General features: G+C 41.9%; 1 protein-coding gene across 1 annotated transcript in view; it reads right to left on the bottom strand.

Annotated features, from left to right (window-relative positions):
* Positions 1-3,742: 3,742 nt before the first annotated feature.
* The window catches only part of LOC149449819 (vomeronasal type-2 receptor 26-like), an 87,035-nt gene continuing 75,992 nt past the window's right edge, over positions 3,743-14,785 (bottom strand). Inside the window, exon 9 of the mRNA XM_089692714.1 lies at positions 3,743-5,566. Within this exon, the coding sequence (XP_089548840.1) occupies positions 4,662-5,566 (905 nt within the window). The 3' untranslated portion in view covers positions 3,743-4,661. The remainder of the gene's footprint in view (positions 5,567-14,785) is intronic.

The raw sequence follows: 14,785 nt of genomic DNA, 5'->3' as shown, positions 1-14,785 counted from the left end.
CATGACGTCCAAAAAGCGTCCCTTTAGGTCAAAAGCGGTTTTAGACCGGCTAGAGAACAGCGATAGTAAATCAGAACCACTTGCAGAATTGAGTGATAATGATTTGTGGGGGAAATTCCTCATCAGACACTGAAAACGATTCTGCGACTTTGCTCAGCGATGTGCGAACTTGGCGCTATATTTCACATTTCGGTGTTTTTGGTTTGATTATATTATTTAATTAAATTTATTATTATTATATTATTATTTTTTATGATTATTTATTAAATTATAATTTAAGATTTTGCATTTCAAGTTTTATCATATCCGGAATGTCTACTAGACTCTTGTCCGGACAGATTTCAGTGAGTTATTTCTAAATTACAGGCCTACAATTAAAAAAAATGCATATTTCCATGCAAAAAAATGGTACCGCTTTCACCATCAAAAATCTGAAATAATCATACCGCCAGGGAGGTTAAGGTACCATACTGGGCAGCACAGTGGCCAAATGATTAGCAGTTCTGCCTGGCTTGTACCAGGGTCTTCAATTCAAATCCCAACCATTGAACCACCTGCCTGGAGTTTGCATGTTCTCACTGTGACTGTGTGAGTTTTCTCCGGGTACTCCGGTTTCCTCCTACACTCCAAAGACACTGTGAAGCTGGTAAGTTAATTGGCTCCTGTCTAAATTGTCCCTAGTATGTGTATGTATGAATGTGAGTTAGGGAACTTAGATTGTACGCCCCTTGAGGGTTAGGGACTGATGTGAATGCACAATATATATGTAAATGCTGCATAAATTGATGGCGCTATATAAGTACCTGAAATAATAATACCAATCATAAATCTTATGTAAAAATTAGCTTTATTATACAATATTAAAAATGCTTAATTGCCAGCTTCCTCGGGGAGGTCTGGTATATATTGCTAGGATCATAAGCAGAACCATGATAAATAAACAGAAAAAACAAAACAGGATACATTCTACATTGTATGATGATATATCTATATGTCAAAAGAAATAGAATGTTTGTTCAAAGTATACAATGCAAAGAAACTCACAGTGATGGAAAACAACAATGACCCATTTTGAAGGAGGACCAATTCATTAAATAGCATATAGAGGAAGCAAATATAGTTTCTATAGAAAAATAAATCTGAAATAAATTGAAAATAAATTGAAATGATCAAAATAAGCAAAGAAAAAAAGTACTTAAGATAGAAGTGACTTGTGGGTCCTCATGTGAATTGTTTGATATCAGTGTTGGGAGTAGGGGTGTAGTTTGGAACTGTTTGGGTCTTTAAGACACTATTGATGGAGTATTTATTACATTTATTTAAGAAGCTCAGTTTAGAAAGTTACTTCCTTTGTTCCTCCTTTTTAAGTACTTCTTTTTTTTCTTTGCTTATTTTGACCATTTCAATGTATTTTTCTATAGGACCTATATTTGCTTCATCTCTATGCTATATATGTTTACATTTATTTAATGAATTGGTCCTCCTTCAAAATGGATGATTGTGGTTCTCGTTCGCTGTGAGTTTCTTTGTGAACTTTGAACAGATAGGTACTACGTCTTTGGATATATAGATATACTTTAGTAAAATGTACAATGTATTCTGTTTTATCTTTTCTGTATTTTTCTGTTTGTTTACTATGGTGCTGCTTATGATCCTAGAGATTAATACTAGACCTCCCTGAGGAAGCTGGCTTTGCCCAGTGAAACGTGTCAGTGTTTTATACATCAAAATGAAATCTCTTCATTGACTTAATATACAACCGTGGAATTATTTACATCCAGCTTAATGTCTCTATTGTTACAAGACGTAGTTGTATATGTTTTCAGAGAATATGTTTATGCTTAGCTTTTGTACTACAATTATGTCTTTTATTTTGTATAATAAAGCTCATTTTTACATAATATTTATGATTGTTATTGGTGTGGCACCTTAAAAGTCCCAATATTTTTTTGGTTAGGGTTTTGTCTTCTTTCAGTGTCTTCTTGTGCTGTACTGTATTGTTCTAAGCTTCTAACCCAGCCCTTCTCAACCTTTTCAACACAGAAGAACCCTTGAAACAACTTTCCAGGCTCAGGGAACCCCTACTAAAAACTACTATATCTGCAACTCACGATACATTAGAATTATATTCAGTGGGAAGAATGCTCCTTTCACTTGTGGTCATTGGGTCATTGTACCTCTTACAAAAAGCTAAAAAGATTAATGGTGTCAGTGGGACTTTATCTGAAAGGCAGAAATTACTTATTGCTTAACGAACCCCTAGCAACTTCTGGAGGAAGCCTAATTGAGAAACTCTGTTTTAAGCAAAGTCTTTTTGTTGTTGTTTTTTTTTTTTTTCAGGTGGGACGGCAGAGCCCAGTAAACATGGTGGGGGGACCACACTACTGGAGGTCCATGGAAGAGATTTAACAGTTGAACAGCTGCCTGATCGCTTCCACCTGACATCCAACAATTGCCTTGTCAGTCAGGAATAAGTGTAAATCCCACCACTGCTGCTGACGTATGCCATGTGGTAGCAAAAGGGTTAAAATGAAGTGATATATCTCTTAAAATGTGAACTAATTATGAGCATGATTGCATCAACTTTAACTAATATTAAAAATTATTTTAGAATACACAATAGCAAACTGCATTTGTTAATATAGTCAGATACATCTACATACAATATACACGGCTCAAATAAAGTAAAGGAACACTTTGACAACACATCAGATCTCAATGGGGAAAAATCTCCTGCTGGATATCTGTACTGATATGGACTGGGTAAAGTGTTGGGAATGTAAGGATGCCCCATCTTTTGGTGGAAATGAAAATTATCAACCTACAGAGGACTGAATACCTAATCGCAGTCAGGATGCCATTGTCTAGCCTGTACAGGTCTGTGCGTTCCTCCATGGATATGCCTCCCCAGACCATCACTGACCCACCACCAAAACACTCACGTTGAACAAAGTTACAGGCAGCATAATGTTCTTCACGACTTCTCCAGACCTTTTCACATCTGTCACATGTGCTCAGGGTGAACCTGCTCTCATCTGTGAAAAGCACAGGGTGCCAGTGGCAGACCTGCCAATTCTGGTGTTCAATGGCAAATGCCAATCGAGCTTATGATGCCGGGCAGAGAACACAGGGCATATTAGAGGTTGTCAGACCTTCAGGGCACCCTCATGAAGTCTGTTTCTGATTGTTTGGTCAGAGACATTCAGGAGGTCATTTTGTAGGGCTCTGGCAGTGCTCATCCTGTTCCTCCTGTTCCTCCTTGTACAAATGAGCAGATCCCGGTCCCGCTGATGCTTTAAGGACCTTCTATGGCCCTGTCCAGCTCTCCTAGAGTAACTGCCTGTCTCCTGGAATCTCCTCCATGCTCTTGAGACTGTGCTGGGAGACACAGCAAACCTTCTGGCAATGTCACGTAAGATGTGCCATCCTGGAGGAGTTGGACTGCCTGTGCAACCTCTGCAGGGTCCAGGTATCACCACATGCTACCAGTAGTGACACTGTCCCTAACAAAATGGGAAACTAGTGAAAAACAGTCAGAAAAGAATAGGGGAAAAAATGTCAGTGGCCTCCACCGTTAAAAACCATTCCTGTTTTGGGGGTCATCTTATTGGTGCCCATCAAGTGCACCTGTTGTTCATTTCATTAACACCAAAACAGCTGAAACTGATTACCAACCACCTCTGCTACTTACCTGACCAGATCAATATCCCAGGAGTTTCATTGACTTGATGCTAGACTCTGATTAAAAAGTGTTCCTTTATTTTTTTTGAGCAGTGTATTTAAAACAACTCTGTCACTAAAACATATACAGTATTACAAACAGATTATAAAAGAACATGTTAATATTTTCTTGTGTAGAAAGTCATAAGTGAAATCTCTCTTTTGAAGACCTGAGGGTGGGACTGGTATCTAATACTTGAGGATGCTTTGGATACTCCCCCCCCCCATCTGGTCACTGTGGCTCCTCCCCTCAGTAAGTAACTATTGTGCTCTGTAGCGGTGTTTTTCAACCTTTTCTAGTCAAGGCACCCTTTAAAATTTTGCACAATCTTGAGGCACAAATTGCAAAATGTAAAAAACTAAATTAACAATTTCAGAGAACACAGCAACATCTGCACATGTGGGGCACTCAACGTCAAAGGTGATTTATTCTTTCAAAGCAAATACACCTTTACACACTGGTACTGACTAGTATTCCATTGTTTCTCTTCTTCCTCAGTTTCTCTTTCTCACTTAGCTAATGTCTCCAGAGCTGACAGAGAGGGGAAGAAGAGGGACAAGCAAAATGCTGTGCAGGGGCCCCATGTCCTTCTTATCAACTGATGACATCATTGGTTGTTTATGTTGTTGGTGGCTAGAAAGTTGGGCACCCTGGATGAAAAAGGCTGTTCTGTAGTGATGTGGCTGCCAGTAAGAGGAACCTTTAAACTCAACAGGGAACAAAGTTTTGAACAAATTCAAAGTGTCAGATATCAGAGATGTCCATAGCTTTTCAAGAGAGCAATAAATAAATGCATGGTCCTTTGGAAAAGCCTGAAATATGAAAATTTAACAGCGGTCATTCTCAATACACTGAGAAAATAACATTTGCAAAATTGTAATGTTAACAAAGTAATTTTCTATCTCTCTCTTTATATTATATAAAACATTAAAAATATATATTATCCTCTGTTTTCAAGCAAACCTGTTTTTGTATTCAGGTCAGGTCTGAACAGAATTATGTAACATTTTTGGAAAAATATACAACCAAGAAGTCCAATACTTGATGCCATTATAGCAAAAATCTCCACAGCCACCATGTTTTTCCCTTTAGTGCTCAGATAGGCCGGGATCATGGCAATCCAGACACTGCAGAACACCAGCATGCTGAAGGTGATGTACTTGGCCTCATTAAAACTGTCCGGTAATGTCCTGGCTAAAAAAGCTATAATGAAGCTCACAGCTGCCAGAAGCCCCATATATCCCAGGACAGAGTAGAAGCCGATAACTGAACCCTCATTACACTGAAGGATGATCTTTCCCTGATAAGAGTGAGTGTCCTGATCCTGGAAGGGAGGAGAAATAGACAACCAAGTGACACAGATTATGACTTGAACAAGTGAGAACACACAGATTATAAGATTAGGTAGTTTGGCTCCCATCCATTTCCTCCAGGGACTTCCAGGTTTGGTGGCTTTAAAAGCAATACACACCATGATACTTTTGGCAAGTAGAGAAGAGACGGCAACTGAGAAGATGACACCAAAAGAGGTTACACGCAGCATGCAGGTTACATCTACTGGACGGCCGAGGAACAAGAAGACACAGAGGAAGCTCAGCATGATGGAGACCAGGAGAAGATAGCTCAGGTTCCGGTTATTCGCTTTAACAATGGGGGTGTCCTGGTAATGTAGAAATATCCCCAATATTATACCAGTCAGAAGACAACAGAAGATGGAGACAGATGAAAATACTGCAACAATTGTATCATCGGTGTAGGAGAGAAATTCCAACGATTTTGGAACACACCGATCCTTCTTCTCATTTGGCCATTCATCATCAGGACATTTCATGCAGTTTTCACTGTCTGCAGGAAGATAAATACAAATACAATGAGCATCTGTGTCAAAGTTTCTAAGAAAAAAACATATGTACTGTTTTGCCTCACAGCTAGCAATTTGATTTCCAGTTCATTGTGGGAGAGTGAATAGTATTTAAATGTCAGTGTTAAGTTGTATTATAGATTGATCTTTTGTATTATTTTTTTTCTGGTTCTATAGCCATCATGTAACATAAAAAGAGGGTTGCTGGACTTCCTTGTATGTAGAGACTGGCTATGGCCAGTAGTAAAATATGACAACATGATTGATGCTTTTAAGAAATTGCAAAGTTTGTAAAAAAAGAAAAACGAAGAATGTAGAGGAAATGTTGGCACATTGGTCTCTTTCTCCTACACCTGCTACTCCACCACCCACCTGGACCCACCATGGAGTTCTGCAATATTCAATTTCTGATAAGTATGGTATGACTTCATTGTTGTAGACATGGGTACTACTGCACTGTCTGTGATGTGTGATGGCACCTACTTTGACCTTGGGCTTTTTTTGTGGATAACTTTTATTTCATTTAAACAACAAAGACATACAATATATTGCCATAAGTATTGGGACACCCCTGCAAAATCATTGAATTCAGGTGTTCCAATCACCTCCATGGCCGCAGGTAAATAAAATCAGGCACCTAGGAATTCAGACTGCTTCTAAAAACATTTGTGGAACAATGGGTCGCTCTCAGGAGCTCAGTGAATTCAAGTGTGGTACCATGATAGGTTGCCACCTGTGCAATAAGTCCATCCATGAAATCTCCTTGCTACTAAATATTCCACGGTCAACTGTTGGTGGTATTATAACAAAGTGGAAGCAACTGGGAACAACACCAACTCAGCCACCAAGCGGTAGGCCACGTAAAATGACAGAGTGGGGCCAGTGCAGGCTGGAGCACACAGTTGACAACTGTCTGCAGAGTCAATAGCTAAAGACCTCCAAACTTCTTGCGGCCTTCAGATTAGCATAACGACAGTGTGTAGAGAGCTTCATGGAATGGGGTTTCATGGCCGAGCAGCTGCATCCAAGCCTTACAACACCAAGTGCAATGCAAATCGGCGCATGCAGTAGTGTAAAGCATGCCACCACTGCACTCTAGAGCAGTGAGCACGTGTTCTCTGGAGTGACATATCATGCTTCTCAGTCTGGCAATCCAATGGACGTGTTTGGTTTGGTTGCCAGGAGAATGGTAATTACCTGACTACATTGTGCCAAGTATAAAGTTTGGTGGAAGGGAGATTATTATGTGGGGTTATCTTTCAGTGGTTGGGCTTGACCTCTTAGTTCCAGTGAAGGGAACTCTTAAGGCATCAGCATACCAAGACATTTTGGAAAATGTCATGCTCCCAACTTTGTGGTAACAGTTTGGGGGTAGCCCCTTCCTGTTCCAACATGACTGTGCACCAGTGCACAAAAAAGGTTCATAAAGTAATGGATGAGCGAGTTTGGGGTGGAGGAACTTGACTGGCCTGCACAGAGTCCTTATCTCAACCCGATAGAACACCTGTTGGATGAATTAGAGTGTAGACTGCAAGCCAGGCCTTCTTGTCTGACATCAGTGTCTGACCTTACAAATGTGCTTCTGGAAGAATGGTCAAACTTTCCCATAGACACCCTCCTAAACCTTGTGGACGACCTTCTTAGAAGAGTTGAAGCTGTTATGGCTGTAAAGGGGCGGGGCCAACTCAATATTGAACCCTACGGACTAAGACTGGGATGCCATTAAAGTTCATGTGATGGAAAAGCAGGTGTTCCAATACTTTTGGCAATATAGTGTATAAGCTTTATGTTTATGTTGCCCTATGGAATGCTCCAAAGTGGCATCTTTCTGTTGAATGACAACTTTTAATTATTTGTCCTTTGGTACATGTTCCTCCGGTCAGTGCCCAGCCACTATGCCCTTTTTTGGCAATCTCTTGATTTCTAGCTTAGAAAATGGCCATTACTGAAAATGACGGTTCGGCTCCAAACAATTTCAATTGGGTTCAGATTCCAAATCTAAATTTCAATATTTTTTGCTATACATTTCTCAAACTGAACCCCGATACATTCAGCTCATCCCCAATTAAGATGTTGACAAAGGGAGTGCTATGATCTCAGTGAGATGTTAAATATCTATAGATGTTACCCTTTACACGTTACCAGCAACCATGCACATAACATGAAATAAAATATCTAATGAATGGTCCACTTTGTAACATTTTAATCTTCATTGGTTGGATTATTTTCCAGGTCAACGATTTACAAATAAGTGAAACCAGAAATTAATTAAAAACTCTGCATCTGGAATGTTTAAAAATTAAGTCAGTAAGGGCTGCTTCCATATTTCTCTCCTCACTATACAAGTGTGAAATGTGATATCATTTTATTATTAAAGTTATAGATTTCTCAAGTAATGATGAGCTGAATGTACCTGATTTCGATTCGTTGTACACTCTGTAAACTTTTCGGATGCTGAAAGTGCTACTCAGACTGGCCATACACTATACAATTTTCTGTCCAATTTCCTTTAGATTTACCTTCAACTATGTAGTGCAAGAGCCTGCCTAATTGGATACAACTGAAAGTGTTGTTAGGTTGGACCTCCTATTATATGGTTTTTGGTAAATCTAAACCAAAAATCTCAAGAAAATTGTATAATGTATGGCCAGCCTTAGACTTCAGCTTGCAACAAAATCCAGAATCAGCCCGATTCTGTTGCAGGCTGATGTCTGAGCAGCACTTTGGAATGGAGGAGAGATGCCAAGGAAAAGTCTAAAGCTACCATAAGCGACAGTGACACATGTTCACTGGGGAGCTGGATGAAGACCATTGGGGGAGCTGAGACGCATGATTCAGGATCCATGGGAAACCATACTTTATTGACTCACTTGTTAATGCAAGGGGTCAGAGTTGTCTGATGAATGAGGTGAGAAATCCCTGTGGTCTCTCATTGGATGAACCCCAACCTGAAAACACATCCTTGGAGCACTCTACACTCACCGGCCTCTTTATTAGGTACACCTGTTCAATTGCTTGGTAACACAAACTGGTAATCAGCCAATCACATGGCAGCAACTCAATGCATTTAGGCATCTAGATGTGGTGAAGACAACTTGCTGAAGTTTAAATCAAGCATCAGAATGGGGAAGAAAGGGGATTTATGTGACTTTGAACATGACATGGTTGTTGGTGCCAGACACGGCTGGTCTGAATATTTAAAAAACGGCTGATCTACTGGGATTTTTACACACAGCCATCTCTAAGGTTTACAGAGAATGGTCTGAAAAATAAAAAATATCCAGTGAGTGGCAGTTGTGTGGACGAATATCCCTTGTTGATGTCAGAGGCCAGAGGAGAATGGGCAGACCGGTTGCAGCAACATTCAGATGGTAGGGTCCGAATTTGGCGTAAACATCATGAAAGCATGGATCCATCCTGTCTTGTATCAATGGTTCAGGCTGGTGGTGTAATGGTGGGGGGGAGATTTTTAGGCTCTAGCAAAGAGTAACTAATAAGGTGGCCGGTGAGTGTATTTGGCTCTATTCATTGGTGTAAAAACTATCACAGAGCACTGACACATTATTGGATGAATCTTTTATTGTGGACTATTCTATGGATATAAGACTTTGATTCATTCTGATTCATTTTATTTCATTTTTTTTTTTCACCTAAATAGAGGGTAAGGTAGCATTGTTGCCCATGGTGGGGGGAGGGGTTACACTGAATGCATTGAGGTGTTGTAACACTTTATAACAGCAGCTTCCTTTATCATCTGTGTTTTTATGTGAGTTGTATTGTTGGCTTACATAGGCAGTGCGGGATATTTTATGATATCATGTTAGCTATATGGATTGATGTGGAGTTACATTTCCGGGTCTCTACTCCACGCAGGAAGCTTGGAAGGAGGAAAGCTTGGGACTTCACCGGCTCCCTTAGAGAGGACCACCTGTTAGGCAGGGAAGGAGCAGCACAGCTAGGAGGCCAGGTAGCAGCCACCAACCCATCATCAACACCGAAGAAGGGCTGAGTGAGTAGACCTTCACCCTCTGGGCCAGATAGGGGAAGGAGAACTCTGGTGGGAAACCAGATTAGCAACTACCCAAGACTGTCTTACTTTAAAGTGACAGGCACTGGATCCCCTGCTCAGGGATTCCCCCAGAACAGCTGGATAAGGAGTATCTAGGGTCTGGGGTGGTACAAGTGGGATGCTGGCTAGCTCCAAGAAGAGGATTTTTTTTTTTGCTGTAAAGCCTTGTAAAGTTCCAGGAAGCTGACCTCAGTTCCATTGGGCATCCCATACATCCTAACCCTATCCCAGTTAAAATCTCCTAATACAACTTCAAAACAAAGCTCAGGGACTGGTTAATGTCTCCTGGATGAAAAGTCTGAATGAGGAAATGTGTGTTGCCTGGCTGTACTGGACTATAGGGAGACCCAAAAACTTCAGCAGCTCCTAAGTAGGCAGTTCTACATGTTTCTTTGTAAATGCCAGGTTTGCTACTGTAGCTTGCATACATAGTACAGGGGCATTGGTTCACAGGCAGTTTAGGGAACCCCAGGCTTGGTATTTAAGGAAATGTTGCATTTTTTTAATATTGTTTTTAAAGGGCGTCATGCCTGCAAATAGAAATTTTTCAACTTTTTTTTTGCTTGGGTAGGTTTCTCAGGACAGTACCCTGCAGCACCCCCTCATGCCACTTACTTGACAATCCCTTGTCTATTAGCCTAGAAAATGGCCACGACAGACTTCTAATTTTTGGCTCCCATGATTTCAATAGGATTATATTTTGGCATCCAAATGTAGTTAAAGTTTGCAGAGCGCACAATGGACTGAACTCAAGTGGGTATGGCTCATCATTACTTGAGAAATCGAGAATGTTAATAGAATTTGTGATAGAATTTCAGATTCGGCACCAGAACTTTAGCCATGTTCTTAGATCCTGCTTCAGACTGAACCTAGGTACGTTCACCCCTACCCACATAAATCCATCACCAATCACATCATCCAATGCACGCAGTCCACTGACATGATCCACATTCCCAATGACTGCTCGCCAAGAATGATGTTTTTGAAAAGTGCAAGAAATACCTTTTGATTCCTCAGGAAATAAAGAGCTGTCCTATCCCAGTGTTATCTCAACCCTCCCAGTTCTTATCTAAGATTACAGAACAATTGCTCTCTATATTTAAAAGATGGGGAGGGATTTGGTTGTTCAGTACAGTAGCAGTAGCAAATGATGATTGGGCAGAGCTGACACCATTTATTGTTATTGTGGTGTACAAACTCCTGAGAAAATGAGCTTACCTTGTAGTAATGTACTGAGTCATTTTTTTACCTTCATGCCCTTTAATTGCTTTCCCACCACCCTATAGTAGAACTACTGCTACAAGGTGGTAGGGCTGCGCAAAATGACGTATGTATATGTGATTTGCATCTCCAGGCAGGGGGCGCGTACTTGCTCCTTACCTGTGCCACCATTGCCGGCTAGGGATGTCAATCACCGGGTTTCCGCCGGAGATTCCCCACCGACACCTGGAGATTGCCAAGTATCACTGACAGGGGAGAGACCTGTGTGTAAGCAACACAGATCTCTATCCTTCAGCAAGGACATGCTGCTGTGTATTACTCTGCACATCGGAGAAATACACAGCAGCATGTCTCCCTAGTAAAACACACATTGCACATGATGTAAAACAGCACACAGCACACTGTTAACCCTTTGATCGCCCCACCCCTTCCTGCCCAGTGTCATTAGTACAGTGTCAGTGCTTTTTATTAGCACTGATCACTGTATTAGTGTCATTGGGATGTCAGTGGCAGTTAGTCAGTTCCCACCCAGTGTCAGAATGCCCACCACAGTCTCGCTATAAGTTTCTGATCACCGCTATTACTAGTATAAAAAATTTAAATCCCAGTATATATACCGCCATTTGTAGACGCTATAACTTTCATGTAAACCAAATAATTTACACGTATTGAGATTGACACGTAAAGACATGGAGCAGAATACATTCTGGCCTAAATTTATAAAAAAATTGGACTTTTTTATTTTTTTTACTGCATATGTTTTATAGCAAAAAGTCAAATATATATATATTTTTTTCTTCAGAGTTGTCAGTCTTTTTTTGTTTATAGCGCAAAAAATAAAAAACACACAGGTGATTAATACCACAGAAAGAAAGCTCTTGAGTAGAGATGAGCGAATCGAAGTAGGCGAAGTGGAATTCGTTTTGAATATTGGAAAAATTTCCTAAAATGGCGGCGACATGTGCGGCGACGGAGCGGGGATGTCTGGGAAGGCGCGCAGACAAGGCGCGCTGACCCATAATGCATTCATTAATGACATGTGATCGCATTAGCCAATCAGCAGCCAGCCAGCCAGCACTGTGTAATGGTCGAGCTATAAATGGCGGCCATTTTAGAATTCTCCATTTGCCTCCAGTCATTCAAGAGAGACAGACCGCTCTGTATTAGGGACAGAGTTAGGGCCACAGAAACGTTACTTAGGGACAGAGAAACGTTACTTAGGGACAGAGAAACGTTACTCAGGGACACAGAATTGTTACTGAGGGCCACAGAATCGTTACTTAGGGCCACAGAAACGTTAGTTAGGGCCACAGAATTGTTACTCAGGGACAGACAGAATTGTTACTGAGGGCCACAGAAACGTTACTCAGGGACACAGAATTGTTACTGAGGGCCACAGAACTGTTACTTAGGGCCACAGAAACGTTAGTTAGGGCCACAGAATTGTTACTCAGGGACAGACACAGAATTGTTACTGAGGGCCACAGAACCATTACTTAGGGCCACAGAAACGTTACTCAGGGACACAGAATTGTTACTGAGGGCCACAGAATCATTACTTAGGGCCACAGAAACGTTAGTTAGGGCCACAGAATTGTTACTCAGGGACAGACACAGAATTGTTACTGAGGGCCACAGAATTGTTACTGAGGGCCACAGAACCGTTACTTAGGGCCACAGAAACGTTACTCAGGGACACAGAATTGTTACTGAGGGCCACAGAACTGTTACTTAGGGCCACAGAAACGTTAGTTAGGGCCACAGAATTGTTACTCAGGGACAGACACAGAATTGTAACTGAGGGCCACAGAATTGTTACTGAGGGCCACAGAACCGTTACTTAGGGCCACAGAAACGTTAGTTAGGGCCACAGAATTGTTACTCAGGGACAGACACAGAATTGTTACTGAGGGCCACAGAATTGTTACTGAGGGCCACAGAAACGTTACTCAGGGACACAGATTTGTTACTGAGGGCCACAGAACTGTTACTTAGGGCCACAGAAACGTTAGTTAGGGCCACAGAATTGTTACTCAGGGACAGACACAGAATTGCTACTGAGGGCCACAGAACCGTTACTTAGGGCCACAGAAACGTTACTCAGGGACACAGAATTGTTACTGAGGGCCACAGAATCGTTACTTAGGGCCACAGAAACGTTAGTTAGGGCCACAGAATTGTTACTCAGGGACAGACACAGAATTGTTACTGAGGGCCACAGAATTGTTACTGAGGGCCACAGAACCATTACTTAGGGCCACAGAAACGTTACTCAGGGACACAGAATTGTTACTGAGGGACAGACACAGAATTGTTACTGAGGGCCACAGAATTGTTACTGAGTGCCACAGAACCGTTACTTAGGGCCACAGAAACGTTAGTTAGGGCCACAGAATTGTTGCTCAGGGACAGACACAGAATTGTTACTGAGGGCCACAGAATTGTTACTGAGGGCCACAGAAACGTTACTCAGGGACACAGAATTGTTACTGAGGGCCACAGAACTGTTACTTAGGGCCACAGAAACGTTAGTTAGGGCCACAGAATTGTTACTCAGGGACAGACACAGAATTGTTACTGAGGGCCACAGAATTGTTACTGAGGGCCACAGAACCGTTACTTAGGGCCACAGAAACATTACTCAGGGACATAGAATTGTTACTGAGGGCCACAGAATCGTTACTTAGGGCCACAGAATTGTTAGTTAGGGCCACAGAATTGTTACTCAGGGACAGACACAGAATTGTTACTGAGGGCCACAGAATTGTTACTGAGGGCCACAGAACCGTTACTTAGGGCCACAGAAACGTTACTCAGGGACACAGAATTGCTACTGAGGGCCACAGAATCGTTACTTAGGGCCACAGAAACGTTAGTTAGGGCCACAGAACCGTTACTCAGGGACAGACACAGAATTGTTACTGAGGGCCACAGAATTGTTACTGAGTGCCACAGAACCGTTACTTAGGGCCACAGAAACGTTACTCAGGGACACAGAACTGTTACTGAGGGCCACAGAACTGTTACTTAGGGCCACAGAAACATTAGTTAGGGCCACAGAATTGTTACTCAGGGACAGACACAGAATTGTTACTGAGGGCCACAGAATTGTTACTGAGGGCCACAGAACCGTTACTTAGGGCCACAGAAACGTTACTCAGGGACACAGAATTGTTACTGAGGGCCACAGAACCGTTACTTAGGGCCACAGAAACGTTACTTAGGGCCACAGAATTGTTACTCAGGGACAGACACAGAATTGTTACTGAGGGCCACAGAATTGTTACTGAGGGCCACAGAACCGTTACTTAGGGCCACAGAAACGTTACTCAGGGACACAGAATTGTTACTGAGGGCCACAGAATTGTTACTTAGGGCCACAGAAACGTTAGTTAGGGCCACAGAATTGTTACTCAGGGACAGACACAGAATTGTTACTGAGGGCAACAGAATTGTTACTGAGGGCCACAGAACCATTATTTAGGGCCACAGAAACGTTACTCAGGGACACAAAATTGTTACTGAGGGCCACAGAACCGTTACTTAGGGCCACAGAAACGTTAGTTAGGGCCACAGAATTGTTACTCAGGGACAGACACAGAATTGTTACTGAGGGCCACAGAATTGTTACTGAGGGCCACAGAAACGTTACTCAGGGACACAGATTTGTTACTGAGGGCCACAGAACTGTTACTTAGGGCCACAGAAACGTTAGTTAGGGCCACAGAATTGTTACTCAGGGACAGACACAGAATTGCTACTGAGGGCCACAGAACCGTTACTTAGGGCCACAGAAACGTTACTCAGGGACACAGAATTGTTACTGAGGGCCACAGAATCGTTACTTAGGGCCACAGAAACATTAGTTAGGGCCACAGAATTGTTACTCAGGGACAGACACAGAATTGTTACT

Source organism: Staurois parvus, unplaced genomic scaffold (genome assembly GCF_062004578.1).
Source record: "Staurois parvus isolate SC_StPar_1 unplaced genomic scaffold, SC_StPar_1.0 ptg000602l, whole genome shotgun sequence".
Classification (NCBI taxonomy): domain Eukaryota; kingdom Metazoa; phylum Chordata; class Amphibia; order Anura; family Ranidae; genus Staurois; species Staurois parvus.
This window is presented reverse-complemented; position numbering and strand designations above follow the sequence as displayed.